This window comes from Myotis lucifugus, unplaced genomic scaffold (genome assembly GCF_000147115.1).
Source record: "Myotis lucifugus unplaced genomic scaffold, Myoluc2.0 scaffold_298, whole genome shotgun sequence".
NCBI classification, from domain to species: Eukaryota; Metazoa; Chordata; class Mammalia; order Chiroptera; family Vespertilionidae; genus Myotis; species Myotis lucifugus.
The window spans coordinates 618033-631606 of NW_005871346.1; the positions used below are offsets into that span (position 1 = coordinate 618033).

The 13574-nt window shown below is 62.9% G+C and overlaps 2 protein-coding genes across 7 annotated transcripts in view; both read left to right on the forward strand.

Annotated features, from left to right (window-relative positions):
- Positions 1 to 405: 405 nt before the first annotated feature.
- On the forward strand, positions 406 to 9930 carry OPN4 (opsin 4). Its single transcript, XM_006100103.3, has 10 exons — positions 406 to 528; positions 1608 to 1753; positions 3010 to 3143; positions 3463 to 3663; positions 4252 to 4423; positions 4822 to 4986; positions 5836 to 5943; positions 6830 to 7010; positions 8041 to 8184; positions 9892 to 9930. The coding sequence occupies exons 1-10, from the start codon at positions 406 to 408 to the stop codon at positions 9928 to 9930; spliced, it is 1413 nt and encodes a 470-aa protein (XP_006100165.1).
- Positions 9931 to 12833: 2903 nt separating this feature from the next.
- LDB3 (LIM domain binding 3) overlaps positions 12834 to 13574 on the forward strand; it is a 52001-nt gene continuing 51260 nt past the window's right edge. For all 6 annotated transcript variants that reach the window (XM_023763721.1, XM_023763724.1, XM_023763722.1 and 3 more), the window contains exons 1-2: positions 12834 to 12928; positions 13018 to 13133. In XM_023763721.1, the coding sequence (XP_023619489.1) occupies positions 13041 to 13133 (93 nt within the window). In that variant the 5' untranslated portion in view covers positions 12834 to 12928; positions 13018 to 13040. The remainder of the gene's footprint in view (positions 12929 to 13017; positions 13134 to 13574) is intronic.

Here is a 13574-nt window from a genome sequence, read left to right on the forward strand (position 1 = left end):
CACACCTTCACACACCTTCGTACATGCACGCACACATTCACACTGACACCTTCATACATGCGCACACACAGTCACACTGACACCCTCATACACGCACACACTCACGCTGTCCTCAGCAGGGACCTGTGATCAGGGCGGTCTCACGGAGCAAGTGCGCGTGTGCACTCCCAGCCCCGCTGCTTAAAGGTGGGGACAGACCCTGGAGCTGAGTCTCCAGATGATGACACTCTCCTCCTGTGTGCTTCACTGCACACAGAGCTGCCAGCCCCGCTGGCAGCAGAAGCGGCACCTGGCAGACTGGCAGGAAGGAGCTGGGGAGCGTCGGGAGCCTGGCACAGCTAACATCCTGGGCTCCCGTGCTTTTGACTTTCCTGTGGGCTCAAGAAAAGACCACCCCACCTCAGCATGAACCCTCCCTCAGGACCAAGAGGCCCCCTGGACCCAGCCCGGGAGCCTGGCTGCGTGGCCACCCCAGTCTCACCCAGCAGCACCTCCAGCGTGGACCCCCCTCTGCCCACCAGCCCCACGGTAAGCTGGGCGAGCGCCTGTGGGCACACGACCTTCCCTCCTCTGTGCTGACCCCTCCTGGGGGCACAGGGGTGTAGGTAGGAGATCGGAGAGGCCTGTGCCTTGCTGTGAGTTGTGGGCGTGTCACTGGGCACCTCTGAGCCTGCCCTGCAGAACGGCCTCTGGAGAGAGAGGGCACCGGCTTTCCTGGAGGAGAGCACTGAGGATGAGAAAGCCTGGCCTGAAGGAAGGGGCTGAAGGGCGACACCTGCCCCTGGGGGCCCCCTTCCTGGAGGGCTGGCTGCCCACGGACCTTCCACAGAAGCAGGCTCACTCTGGGCGACTGGGTTTGTCCAGCGAGGGAGGCAGGCGTTAGGTGTGCTCTGCTGCCCCATCATTCTAGCCAGAGCCCAGGCCACACCCACAACTGGGGAGGGCGAGGGTACCCTTCGGACCTGGGATGCGGCCTCGGGCCTGGACAGGAGGGGATGGCTCCTGTAGCTACAAAGGCCAGGGCAGGATGGAGACTGGACCAGCCCCGGAAAGGAGTTGGGGGGAGGCATCTTTAAATCTCTTTGTACCGGCCTCCCTGCAGAGACCCGACACCTCCATCTGTGCCAACTTACCCAGTTATACCCGGGGGGGGGGCAAGCCTCTTCTCGGAGGCACTGGAAAGGGGCTCCACCCGCTCCACCACCCCCGAGCCGAGGGCCTGGAATACCACTGCTAACTGCTTGAGCACCTGGAGCAGCAGAGAGGGGCCACCTCAGAGTTGGCTCTGCCTTCTCCCCACGGAAAGGTAGAGGCATCCTAGCCATGTCCTGTTGCCAGGCGTGTGCCAGTCTGTCTTTCCAGCCTCCACGGGTGATTGGAGCCCTCCTAGGAGCCTGATGCCCTGTGCCATGTATGGGAGTTTGGACTCGACTGTAGGGAGACCTGCATTTCCATTTTAGCCAGCCCCTTGCCAGCTGAGTGGGGGAGGGACCCTGCACGGTGAGCTTACGGCTCCCACCCCGCCCTCTGGGAGCCCTAACCCTCTCTTCAGGGCGATTTGAAGATGACAGGATAACGTGATGCCCTGTTTCTCCGACTTTCTCCAGGCAGCCGAGGCTCAGGCTGCGGCCTGGGTCTCCTTCCCCACCGTCGACGTTCCGGCCCACGCTCACTACACCCTGGGCATAGTGATCCTGCTGGTGGGCCTCACAGGGATGCTGGGCAATCTGACAGTCATCTATACCTTCTGCAGGTGACTGGCTGGTGAGGTGGGGGCCTGGCCGCTGAGGGTAGCCTGCCACGCAGAGAAGGGCAGCACACGCAGCATTGCTGGTGCTGACTCTGCCAGGGCACGGTTGAGCTCGGACAGTGAGGCCAGGGCTAGGCCCTCAATGGTCTCAGGCTCAGGCCTCAATCTTTAAGCTCAGGAAGGGCCCAAAAGTAGTCCAGGCAGCTCGGTGGCACGTGCCACTTGGGCCCCGGGCACACCCTCTGCATAGGGTGACCGCCCCTAGGACACGCAGTCCCTGCCCATCTGCCCTGCCGTCAGCTCACCTCCACCCTCCCTTGCCCCAGCGGGCATCCTCCTGCCTCAAAGAACAGCCCTGGCACCAGGGCCCTGAGCCCTCCAGCCCCTCCGCAACCCCTCTTCCTTCCACACCTGCCCTATTCACAGGCCGAATGGCCAAGCCAGGCAGGCAGAGAAGCGGAGCCCTGGCTCCACGGCCTCCTAGCTGAGGTGCCTGTGGGCGAGGCATCTCTGTGAGCCACACGTCTTGCCTGCAGAGCGGAGCTGTGCTTTCCTGCAGAGTCAATGCAGTGATGCAGCCCAGCAGGTCTGCTTGAATCCTGCTGTGCCGCTGGCTGAGTGTTGTGATCTGGAGGGAGCCATATCGCCAGCGGGAGCCTTGGTGTTCTCATCTGGAAAATGGGGGTGGGGAGAGGAGGGCCTGCCTGTGGAGCACAGCGCAGCTCCGTTGCCCGTGGAGGGGAGGAATGCAGACCAGACGCAGCTGTGCTGAGCAGGGCCCGGCCCTGAGACCGGATGCAGGGGGTGAGGAGGGTGCCTGCGGAAGAAGGTGCACAGCTGGGCACAGGGGAAGAGAGAACTTGGCCACTTGGCCGGGAGGGGCTCGAGGAGTGAGTGTGTCTGAGGAGAGTGTGGGGGTCAGGCACAGGGAGTGTGGAGGGTGAGAAGTGGACACCACAGCCTGCTCCCAGGCCGAGCAGCGGCTCGGGGGCCTGCTCTCCACTTCACTCTCCACGAGCCGCCCTCGGAGGCAAGGCTCTCACTTCTCAGCCTGCACTCTGGGCACCAAAGCTGCTTGCTAGGCAGCCGGCTGGCCCAGCGGCTTGTCTCTATAATGCACACGTGTGTGTGTGTGTGTGTGTGTGTGTGTGTGCCTCTCGTGTGCACAGGTGCATGTGTGCATGTACTTGTGCGTGTGTGCACCCGTAGCGGAGGGGAGCTCCCCAGCAGAAGTGCCTCTGACAGTGTCGCCCTCACAGGAGCAGAGGCCTCAGGACACCCGCCAACATGTTCATCATCAACCTCGCGGTCAGCGACTTCCTCATGTGCTTCACCCAGGCCCCCGTGGTCTTCGCCAGTAGCATCTACAAGCGGTGGCTCTTCGGGGAGGCAGGTGGGCACTCGGGCTCCTTCTGCGGGAGGGGGAAGGCTGAGGCCAGGGTTCCCAGTGCAGGGTGCCCAGGTGAGGAGGTGACTTCCTCTTTCTTGGCAGAGAGTGAGTAGCTGCCCTCAGTTAGCAACAGGGAAGGCTCAGGCTCCAGTCCTGAGGCCTCCGCCAGCCTCTGCCAGTGCTGCAGGGAGGCAGGGCGGAGAGGGCTCAGCCTGCACTGCTTGAGAGGTGAGGACAGGAGCCAAGCACCTCTGCCCCAGACCCTCACTCCCCTGCTTCTGCTGGGCTCCCTGCCAAGGCTGAGTCGGAGCTGTGTCCACAGGCTGTGAGTTCTATGCCTTCTGTGGGGCTCTCTTTGGCATCACCTCCATGATCACCCTGACGGCCATTGCCCTGGACCGCTACCTTGTGATCACGCGCCCTCTGGCCATCGGGGTGGTGTCCAAAAGGCGGGCGGCCCTCGTCCTGCTGGGCGTCTGGCTCTACGCCCTGGCCTGGAGTCTTCCGCCCTTCTTTGGCTGGAGTAAGTGGGCTGTGGGAACCTGGGGGTGGGGGGAGGTAGTCTGGGAGGGGCGTATTCAAGGGCAGGTCGGTGGAGTTGGGTTGGCCAGCTGGCAGAAAGGGTCTAGGCGGCTTCCTGAGCCTCAAGGCAGATGAGCCTCAGGAGGCCTGACTAACAGCAGGGAAACTGGGGCTGCATCATCAGCTATCAAAGATGACCTGGGCTCCCATCCCTCGGCACAGGGGGAGCCCATGTGGTTCCTGGGTGCGAGAAGGGATGCTGAGTTGGCAGTGAGTCAGACAGGCAGGGCTGGGTGTGAGGCCTCAGCGGCAGGAGGGTTAGCAGCAAAGGCAATGGCCGTTCCTGGGCAGGACCAGAAAGCGGGCTGAAGCCGGGAGGAGTAGGACCCTGGGGCTCTGGTGAGGCCTCTGCTCCACACTGGCAAGGATGGGCAGCCGTGGGCTTTGCCAGTTGGCTCTCACTGCACTGGGCCGGCTGGGCTGCGGCCAATGTTCTGGGACCCCAGGCCCCACATCCAAAGCCCCTGCTTGGTGGGGAGCCTGCATCAGCACTGCCCAGATGCTGAGAGCTGCCTGCCCGGCCTCCCAGGTGCCTATGTGCCCGAGGGCCTGCTGACCTCCTGCTCCTGGGACTACATGAGCTTCACGCCAGCGGTCCGCTCCTACACCATGCTGCTCTTCTGCTTCGTGTTCTTCCTCCCCCTGCTTGTCATCATCTACTGCTACGTCTTCATCTTTAGGGCCATTCGGGAGACAGGCCAGTAAGAGCTGGGCTTGGAGGAGGGGTTGGAGGGGAGGGGGCCATGCTCCTTCGCTAGAGGCTCCCATCGGCACCCACCCCTGGGGCACCCAGCTCCAGATTGGCAAAGACAAGCTGAGCACCAGTGCTTGTGGGGCAGGTGCCTAGAGACCAGCACAGCCTGATGCCCAGAGAAGTCTCAGGAGATGGGGTCTTCTGAGGGGGGCTATTAGGCATGTCAGGAGGTCTGGGGGTGGGGGATGGCAGAGAAGACACTGCAGGTGGAACCCAAGGAGGCAGCTTAGCTTAGCTGGATGCAATGGAGAACTTTTGGGGTGTCAGGGCTGCTTGCACAGGCCAGGACCCTGGCACCCACTGCAACCCAAGTGGGGTCAGACCCGGACTCCGCATCCTTCCCAGGGCTCTCCAGACTTTCGGAGCCTGTGAGGGCCGCAGTGAATTGCCCCGACAACGGCAGGGGCTGCAGAATGAGTGGAAAATGGCCAAGATTGTGCTGCTGGTCATTCTTCTCTTCGTGCTCTCCTGGGCCCCCTACTCCACTGTGGCCCTGATGGCCTTTGCTGGGTGAGCAACAGCGAAGGGCTGTGGGGTGTGAAGGGGTGAGGGGATGAAGGGGCTCTGGGCAGGTTCTCCCTCCCTAGCCCAAGCGCAAGCCAGCTGTGCTTACACTGGAAGCCTGGCCCCCTTCTCCCCCTGCTGTGAGATGCTCCCCTGCTGGGCCTGCCTGGTTCCTGGAGGCGCTGGGACATGCTGGATTGGGCCTGAGTGCCTGTGAGGGCTGCAGGTGCTGCAGGAGCCCTGGAATCCATGGCTCTCCCCGAGGCTCTGGGTCCTTCTCCACCTGGCACACAGCCAGGGCTCCCGCTCCTCTCCTGCCCTGATGGCGAGAGTCGGGGGGACTCTGACATTTGCAGCAGCGTGGACGCAGGCCAGATTTCAGAAGCACTTTTGAGGCAGAGAGAGCTCTGAACCCTTGGAAGTGGTGGGTGTGTGATCTCCTTGGACATGGCTCTCCTGTGAAGTCACTCTCTGAGCCAGGACAGCTGTGGGCATCAGGGCTGGGGTGCGGTGTGGGAAGAGCTGAGCAGGGACCGGCGTCACTGGGGGTGAAGAGGGTTTATTGCTGGCAGCACAGGCTCCAAGGGACAGGGAACCCCCCCCCCCCCCCCCTTTGGCACAGCTTCCTCCCAGACGCCCTCTCACTGCTCTCCGGGTGCCCCTCACCTCAGATCAGAACTCGCCCTGGCATTGCAGTCCCACCCCTGGGACTGACTTGGCCCAGCTGGTTTGGGCCGGGCTGGGCTGTGCCTGTGGCAGGGCCTGGCCTAGAGGAAGAACATGCCTGAGAGGGACAGAGAACCGGGGGTCTCCAGGGAGGAGCGTGGCAGGGAGACCCCAGCTTCTCTGTCCTAGGTACGCTCATGTCCTGACGCCCTACATGAACTCGGTGCCAGCCATCATCGCCAAGGCCTCTGCCATCCACAACCCCATCATTTACGCCATCACCCACCCCAAGTACAGGTGCAGCCCCAGGCTCCCAGGCCCACCCTCATGGGCATGGAGGGCCTGCGAAGGGGGTGTCTTTCCTGTCTCTTGTGTATGTATTGGAGGGGCTCCAGCAGCTGGGACCAGCCAGTGACAGTGGGTGGGCCTGGGGACCTGGGGCCGGGGTGACCTGCTGCTGCTCCACCTTCCCAGGAGGCTCCCTTGGCAATGTCTAATCCTAATGGGGGAGTTTTGGAGCCGAGGCCAAAAGGCAGCCAGATGGCTGATCAGCAGTGCTGCCCCTGCAAGGAAAACCCCCCCAGACAGCGACACCTGGAGAGACCCCAGCAGGAGAGCTCAGCTTCGAGGGCCCTGGCAGGCGGGCATGGTGCTGGCCCAGAGTGCTCTCTGCTGACGGAATCCCAGCGCACTGGCCTCTCCCACAAGAAGGCCGTCAGCGCTTCCTTTTGCCTGGTGGTGTCAGTAACTCACCACCTGCTGGGCCAGCAGCAGGCCTTAGCCTATTCAACCCCGAGTCCCCATTGGCAGAGATGTGGCTGGAGCCAGCCACTTGAGGGCTGGAACTGAGCACCTGGCTGAACCTGCTACCCTAAGGCTCTCCCTCCATGCCCTTGGCCCCAGTATCTGTCTGTCTGTCCCAGTCCTGTGAGCCTGTCGGTATCTTTCACCTCAGCATCTGTCTGTCCTTTGTCATCACTTTTCATGACTCCCAGTTTCTTTCTGTCCATTCCCAAGACCTCGTCATTTGTGCTCATGACCCCAATGTCTGAAGTCCCCATTTCCCCAGGGGTTCTCTTCCCACTCCCCTTAGCCTTGTATCAGTCTGTCCACCCACCCCTGTCTCCTTGTGTCTGTCTGTCTGTCTGTCCCCTCTGCTTTAACCAGAAGTGCCTCCCTGCAGAATGGCTATAGCCCAGCATCTGCCCTGCCTGGGCCTGCTGCTGGGTGTGTCGGGGCAGCGCACCGGCCCTTACGCCAGCTACCGCTCCACCCACCGCTCCACGCTGAGCAGCCAGGCCTCGGACCTCAGCTGGGTCTCCAGACGGAGACGCCAGGAGTCCTTGGGCTCTGAAAGTGAGATGGTAAGAATGCCAGGCCCTCGATGGCTGGCCATCCCTTCCTCAACCAGGCCAGCCTCAGGCCTCTGGGCGGAGCTGCCGCTGAAACTCAAGAACCCCCAGGACACTGGGACACTGGCAGGAAGAGCGCCTCCCAGCCTCCCCCTCCCACAGCTTTTTCAGGCATCATCCTCCCTGATAGGTAGGGGCATTGGGGCCAGAGAGGCAACAGGCTGGCCCAAGGTTACCCAGCAGCAAGGCCAGGGCTGAGCAGGGGTCTTCCCACTCCAGGCCGGCACTACCCCTTAAGCCACAGATGGAAAAGACTAGCATCTCTGGTCCCAGATGAGCCTCCAGAGAGACAGACAGGAACTAGCTCAGGGCCCTGTTCTCAGCATGGAGCCCGTCCTCCTGGGAGCCCTGAGAGCCCGCAGGTGCAGAGGAAGGAGCACAGCCCTGGTGCAAGCCTCAGCTCCATCACGTGCTGACTGTGAGCCTGGCTCACCCTCTCGGACCCTCTGTGTCCTTCCCTGAAACAGTTGCCTCTACGTCCACGACTGGCTGGGGTGCCATGGGTGGATACAGACCCCAGAGCCTGCCGCCCTGCTTGGGGTCTGGAGCTGTGATGCCCCCTGAGGTCCCCAGGAGAGCTCCCTGATCGTGGGCCCCTGTCTCCAGCCACACCTGGGCTCCTCCGCACTGTGCCTACAGGGTCCCTCCACCCCTTCCTCCCACTGCCCCCTTCCGGAGGGCTCTCAGTTGGGGGCTGAGGGAGGAGCTGTCGGGGTCCCTTCCCTGAACCGCTGCTGTGGGAGACATCGAGGAGGGAATCTTATTTGTTAACAGAGGTCCAGACCCTCCTGAAGACACACCCATCACACTTGTGTTAGAAGGTGCGTGCACACCCCTGGCGCACACACTTACAGTTTGCAGGGATTTGGCGACCAGCACCCCTGCCAACAGTGTCATGGGCCTCACCCAAGTAAATGTGGGGAGGATGGAGCAAGGCCTGGGGGAGGGGCAGGAGCAAAACTGTCTCACTCTCACCTCACAGGGCTGGACAGACACGGAGGCAGCCGCTATGTGGGGGGCTGCCCAGCAAGTGAGTGGCCCGCCCCCCTGCAGTCAGGGCCTGGAGGACGTGGAAACCAAGGCCCCTCCCAAGTCCCAGGGACATGAAGCAGAGGATCCCAGGAAGGTGACTGGAGACAAGGGGCAAGGAGCCCAGGGGGTGGCCAGGAGAGCGGGGTTGTCCTCGGTCCCCCCCAGCTTTCCCTTGCCCGCCTGGTGGGCCTGGGAGTCTAAGACTGCCAGAGGCTCTGAGCAGGCCTGAGGGTGTCTGTGACTGTGATTGACACACTAGGCAGCCGTGCCGGTGGCCTCTGTGCTGGGACAGATGCACACATGAGCGCTCGTGTGTGCGACCTGTGCTCGCACATGCTGTCCCCGCGACACACAGGAGCGGAGCGCTCCCTGATGTGTCTCTCTAAGCTCTGCGTGTCACCAGGTGTGGGTGGTGCGCACCTCTGTGTAGCTGGAGGCTGGGCGTACCTGGGTGGGGGGTGCGTGTCATGTGTGTGCTCGCTGCCAGTGCCCTGCGACCAGGGTGTCACCCAGAATACTGTGGCTATTAAAAGAAAGCCAGCTGTCACCCAAGTGCCTATGGAACGGAATGTCGATGGTGATTAGAGAAGGCCATATTCTGGAACATGGAAATGCCACGCGCACAGGCCCTGAGGCTGCCCTCCCCCACCCCTGTCCTTCACTCCCACCCCAGCTTCTGGGCTTTCTTGAGCTTCCCTAGCAAGGCCAAGACCACAGGCACTTTTCTGCCATCCTTCTCCAAGGCTGCCTCCTGCATGTCCCAGAGAGGGGAGCCCTGGGCTGCCCCTACAGTTGGAGCCTCTGCCCCTTCCAACTTCAGTGTCTCAGGGAGCACCGCTCCCCAATGCTCAGCCCCAGGAGGACTCACTCCCCAGCCCTGAGCCCCCTGCATTGTGCACAAGCGTAGGGGGCGGACAGAGGCATGGCTGCGCCCCGGCTTGGGGGGCGATGACAAAAGGCACAGTGCCTGGCCTGGGGGCACACCGGGCTGGGAAAAGAGGGGTGGCTCATCGGCAGGCTCCTAACCGGTGCCAAGCACTGCCACTGAGGATCAGCACACAGGGTGTGGGAGCAGAGGCCAGGCCCCAAGGGTCCCCAGGGAGGCGGAGGTGCAGGGGGGGTTGCCAGGCAGAGTGGGGGAGCGAGGGTCCAGGCTGAGGGAACAGCCGTGCGAATGAGGGGGCCCAGGGGCACTCAGGGTCCTGGGACAGAATGTTGCCCTGTGACCTCAGAAGCAGCCAAAGGGCCCTGGGAGCTGGGGGGAGGGGTAGGAGAGGGCAGGAGGTGGCAGGAGCCTTGGGAAAGCCACTCAAGTGCTGGCCAGAGGGCTCTCCGGGCCCGGTGCTGCGGTGCTGCGGGCGGACCCTGGGAGGACGTGGCCCTGCAGGCCTCTGTGTGGCCCGCAAGGACAGGTTGGAGGAGTGAGCTGCGGCAGAGGCCCGGAGGAAGTGGTGCTGTAGGGCAGCAGGACTGAGGTGTGGAGGAGCGGGTGGAGGAGGGGCCGCAGCACAGGGAGAGAAATGAGGACAGTGGAGAAATGGACAGTGGGGTGGAGGGACCTCAGTCCAGACTTAGGAGCCCGGGGACCTGGGGGTCCCTGCAGGCACCTAGACACTCTGGCTCCATCTCTCCGGCCACGTGGCCGGTCTCAGAGTAGGCCCACCCTGACCCAGGACAGCCTGCCCTCAGGCACTGTCCCTCACTGCAGAGGGCCACCGGAGGCTGCTCCCACGGGCGGAGGGGTGGGGGGGGGGGAGGGAGACAGTCCTGGGCTAACAGATGTGTGCTGCTTGTTTTTCAGACCAAGGGGCTGCTCCCTAGCCCGGACCCCAGGATGTAGGGCCCCCTTGGCTCTCCTTTTCCTCTGGGACACGTCCAGCCCCTTGAGGCCCCTCACACAGACCCAGGATCAGCCCTGAACTGTGGGCTTTGGAGTGGCCCTGTCACCACGGTGTGCTGGATTCACATCCTAAAACACAAAACTCGTGCCACGCAGTGGTCTGCACCCACTTCTCATCTGGGCAGCCTGCTCCCCAGGCTCAGCCTGAGGAGTGGGGCCAGGCCTCCTGCTTCCGGGCAGCTGCTCCCCGCAAGTGCCGTGTGTGACTGTCCTGTCGGAGCAAGGCCGTGGCGATGCTCCATGGGGCTCACCGTGGCTGCCCCTGCCCGGCTGGGCGTTTCGCAGGCCCGGAGGGCCGGCACGCACCTCCCTCCACCGCGGGAGCCTGTTCCTCACCTTGGCTTCTCCCTGCAGCGCTGCCTGCACTGTGCCCACGCTCGTGCGCACGTTCCTTGTCGGGCACATACCCGCATGCACTGAGCACGTGTGCGCACGCACTGCACCTGTGATTTCTTTTACTAGTAAATCAGTGGCCTTCGTCCCAGGCTGTGCAGCTCAGACAGGGTAGAGGAAAATAAAAAGCAGCAGTCTCGACAAACTTGGTCTCTATCTGTTGATGCCAAAATGGGAGAGAAACTGCCGGCCTGAAGAGTGTGGGCCCACAGCAGTTTCTCTTCCTCCCTCCCCTCTTTTCCCCACCTTGTGACTCTCTCCCGAGGCTCCTGTCTCAAACTATGAGGGGACAGAGTGGAGAAGGGACAAAGATCAGGCTTGCCCTCACCCCACTACCCAGCGAGCTGCTGTTACCAGAAGCGGCTCCCACCCAGCCTGTGGGTACCAGCTGCTCAATGGCTGTCTTGGGTCTCCCAGGGGAGGCAGGTGGGGGGAGGGGATGGCCTTTACCTTTAAGAGCATCCTTCCTACTAGCCCTCCCTTTCCCCAGGGCAGCATCAGGCAGGCCCCCAAGTCCAGAGAAGAGCCTGTGTCTCCAGGTACAGCCTAGCCTGTGGCTCCCCCTCCTCCCCTTCCTGCCTTATCCCACACTGTTCATGCTGCTGGGTCCTCTCCATCCTGGAAGGACAGGCCTCCCTAGGAAAGGGGATAGGGTGTGGGGGAAGGGCAGGGGCTGGTATGGGGGGGAGGAGGGAAGGGGCGCTCCGAGCTGCTGGCCTCCTGCCAGGCGCAGCAGGGAGAACAGGCTGGGCTACATGACACAGGGCAGAGGAGGTGGTAACGTGGAGGAAGGAACACAGTCCCTCCTTGGCTTCTTCCAAGTGACAGTTTTGTGATCTTGGGCCAGCTGCCAAATGCTGCTGTGATATGGGGACTCCTTGCACCAGCACGTTGTCTGCGCCAGGCCAAGGCCCGAGGCGGGTGCTGGCAGCGGGGAATCACTTGCCCACACCCAGGCCTGCACTCAATGCTTGGGGCCCAGCCCAGGCCAGAGCCCTGCGGGAAGGCCAGGGCACAGCTAAGCCAGTTGCCTTCCCCGAGCCTCAGTTTCCCCAGCCAGGGGCCAGGGTGAGCTTTGATCTCTCTCCAAACAACCCAGGGCCTGAGGTCTCTTCTGGGTAAGGCTTCTGAAGGTGTCCTGGCCCAAAGGCCACACTGGCAGGAGTCCCGAGGGTCCTAGGCCCTCCCAAAACATGCTGTCTCGGGGTTGTGGACTGAACACACTGAACACGCTGCCCTCCCTGCCCCCCTGGCCCCATGGCCCAGCAGCTGAGCAAATGGCATCTCTCCTCCTCCCTGCCCCCTGCCATTCCAGCGCAAAGGGCACAGGCTTGACGTGCCTGCTGGCAGCTGAAGCTTTCCATACTGCTGTCAGGTTTTCCAGCGCAAGTGAGCCAGGAGGGCCAGGAATAACCCCTGGCCCGAGGGTCTGGGGGGTGTGCGCCTGCCCGGGGCCTGCGTTTAGGCCCTGTGCCCAGGGGTGCAGGCCAGACCTCCCCCCCACCCCCCACCCGCAGTCTGGGCATTGGGAGGCACCTGTGGCCACTGGGAGCTCGTTTCTGGCCCGAGTCCCGTGGGAATTAGCCCAGGCTCCAGGGCGGCCGAGTCCTCTCCCTGCGTGACCTTGGGACAGGCACTCACCTCTCGGAGCCGGGCTCCGGCCGAGGCGCCGCCTCTCGGGTCCGAGGGGATGAGCTTGTGAAGGGCCTGGAGCTGAGCTCAGCCATGCCCACAGCTGCTGCTGTTAGGATGAGCTTTTGTTGTTAATCCTCACCCAAGGGTATTTTTTCCACTGATTTTTAGAGAGAGTAGAAGGGGGCGGGGGAGGGGGGGAGAGAAAGAGAAAAACATCAATTGTCTATCTCCCACATGTGCCCTGACCAACTGGGGCCAGTGGTTGAACCTATAACCCAGACATGTGCCCTTGACCAGGAGTCAAACCCGAGACCCTTTGGTGCGGGCTGACACTCTAAGCACTGAGCCACGCAGGCCAGCATGATGACCGCTTCTGGGCCTGCACCACCTCGGGCCAGTTACGGGTCTCCGGAGCTGAGGCTCCGTGCAGGCTAGCGGGAGGCTCACCTGCCCTGAGGGCCACCAGGGCTCCATGCCACACAAGGTACAGCCTTTCACCAGAGAGCACAGGGCAGCGTAACCAGAGTCCCAACGCCCTGCCCAAGGGGCTCAGCTATCGTCTTCTGGGCCAGGGGTGGTGCAGCTGGGGAGAGAGCGTGCGTCCTGCTCTCCAGGTAGAGGGAGCAAGGAAGGGAGAGAGAGAGGCGAGAGCATTGTCACTGACCTGGCCAGTCCCCGTCCTGCCCCCGGGTGCTGGGTGCTGGACACCCCTCCCCAGGGGCTATATTAGCCGTATGAGTCACGGTGGACTGGTTGGGAGGCCTGGACGGGCGGGCACAGTGTAGGGTTACAGTCCATTTATGGGCGCAGCAGAGGGCAGATATCAGTGTCGATGGCATTTGTTCCCAGCTATTCTTAGGAGCCTCTCAGAAGCGCCACACAGCTCAGCCAACAGCCAGGGGCAGAGCAGGCACGGCTGGGGTCGGGTTTGGGGATCGGGGCAGAGGCCTGGGCTGGGAGGGTGCGCGAGGGCCTCTCACTCCACTCCTCCGTCCACAGAGGCTGCCGCTGTCCACACCAGCATGTCTTACAGCGTGACCCTGGCGGGGCCTGGGCCCTGGGGCTTCCGTCTGCAAGGGGGCAAGGACTTCAACATGCCGCTCACCATCTCCCGGGTGAGTGCGCTGCCGCGGCCTGGTGCCGCAGGGGTTGGCATGTTCAGAGAACGGTGTGTCTGTCCATCTGTCTGTCTTCCTCAAGGCTCTTGAAAATCAGAGCACACCCCACCCGCAGTTGGGGGCTGGGATTGGCGCCAACTGAATGTTGCCGGCCATAGCCCCCTGGTCTCTGCCGCAGCTGTTTGCCTGCCAAACTGGCCGGCCTGCGAAATGTGGAATGTAATGGGCAAGCTGAGGGTGCTTTAAGCCAAGAAGGGCTGGCAGACAAGGGAAGGGGGGTAGCCCTTCCTCGGCAGGGTGGGCTCAGGGTGCCCCCAGGCTGGGAGTGTCTCCCTGGAAGTGGGCTTTGGGGAGAGAGCACCCACAGGGTGGAGCGGGCAGGTAACGGGGGCGGATAGGTAGATGGACGACTGCCCACCTCGCTGTCAGGGCTCAGGG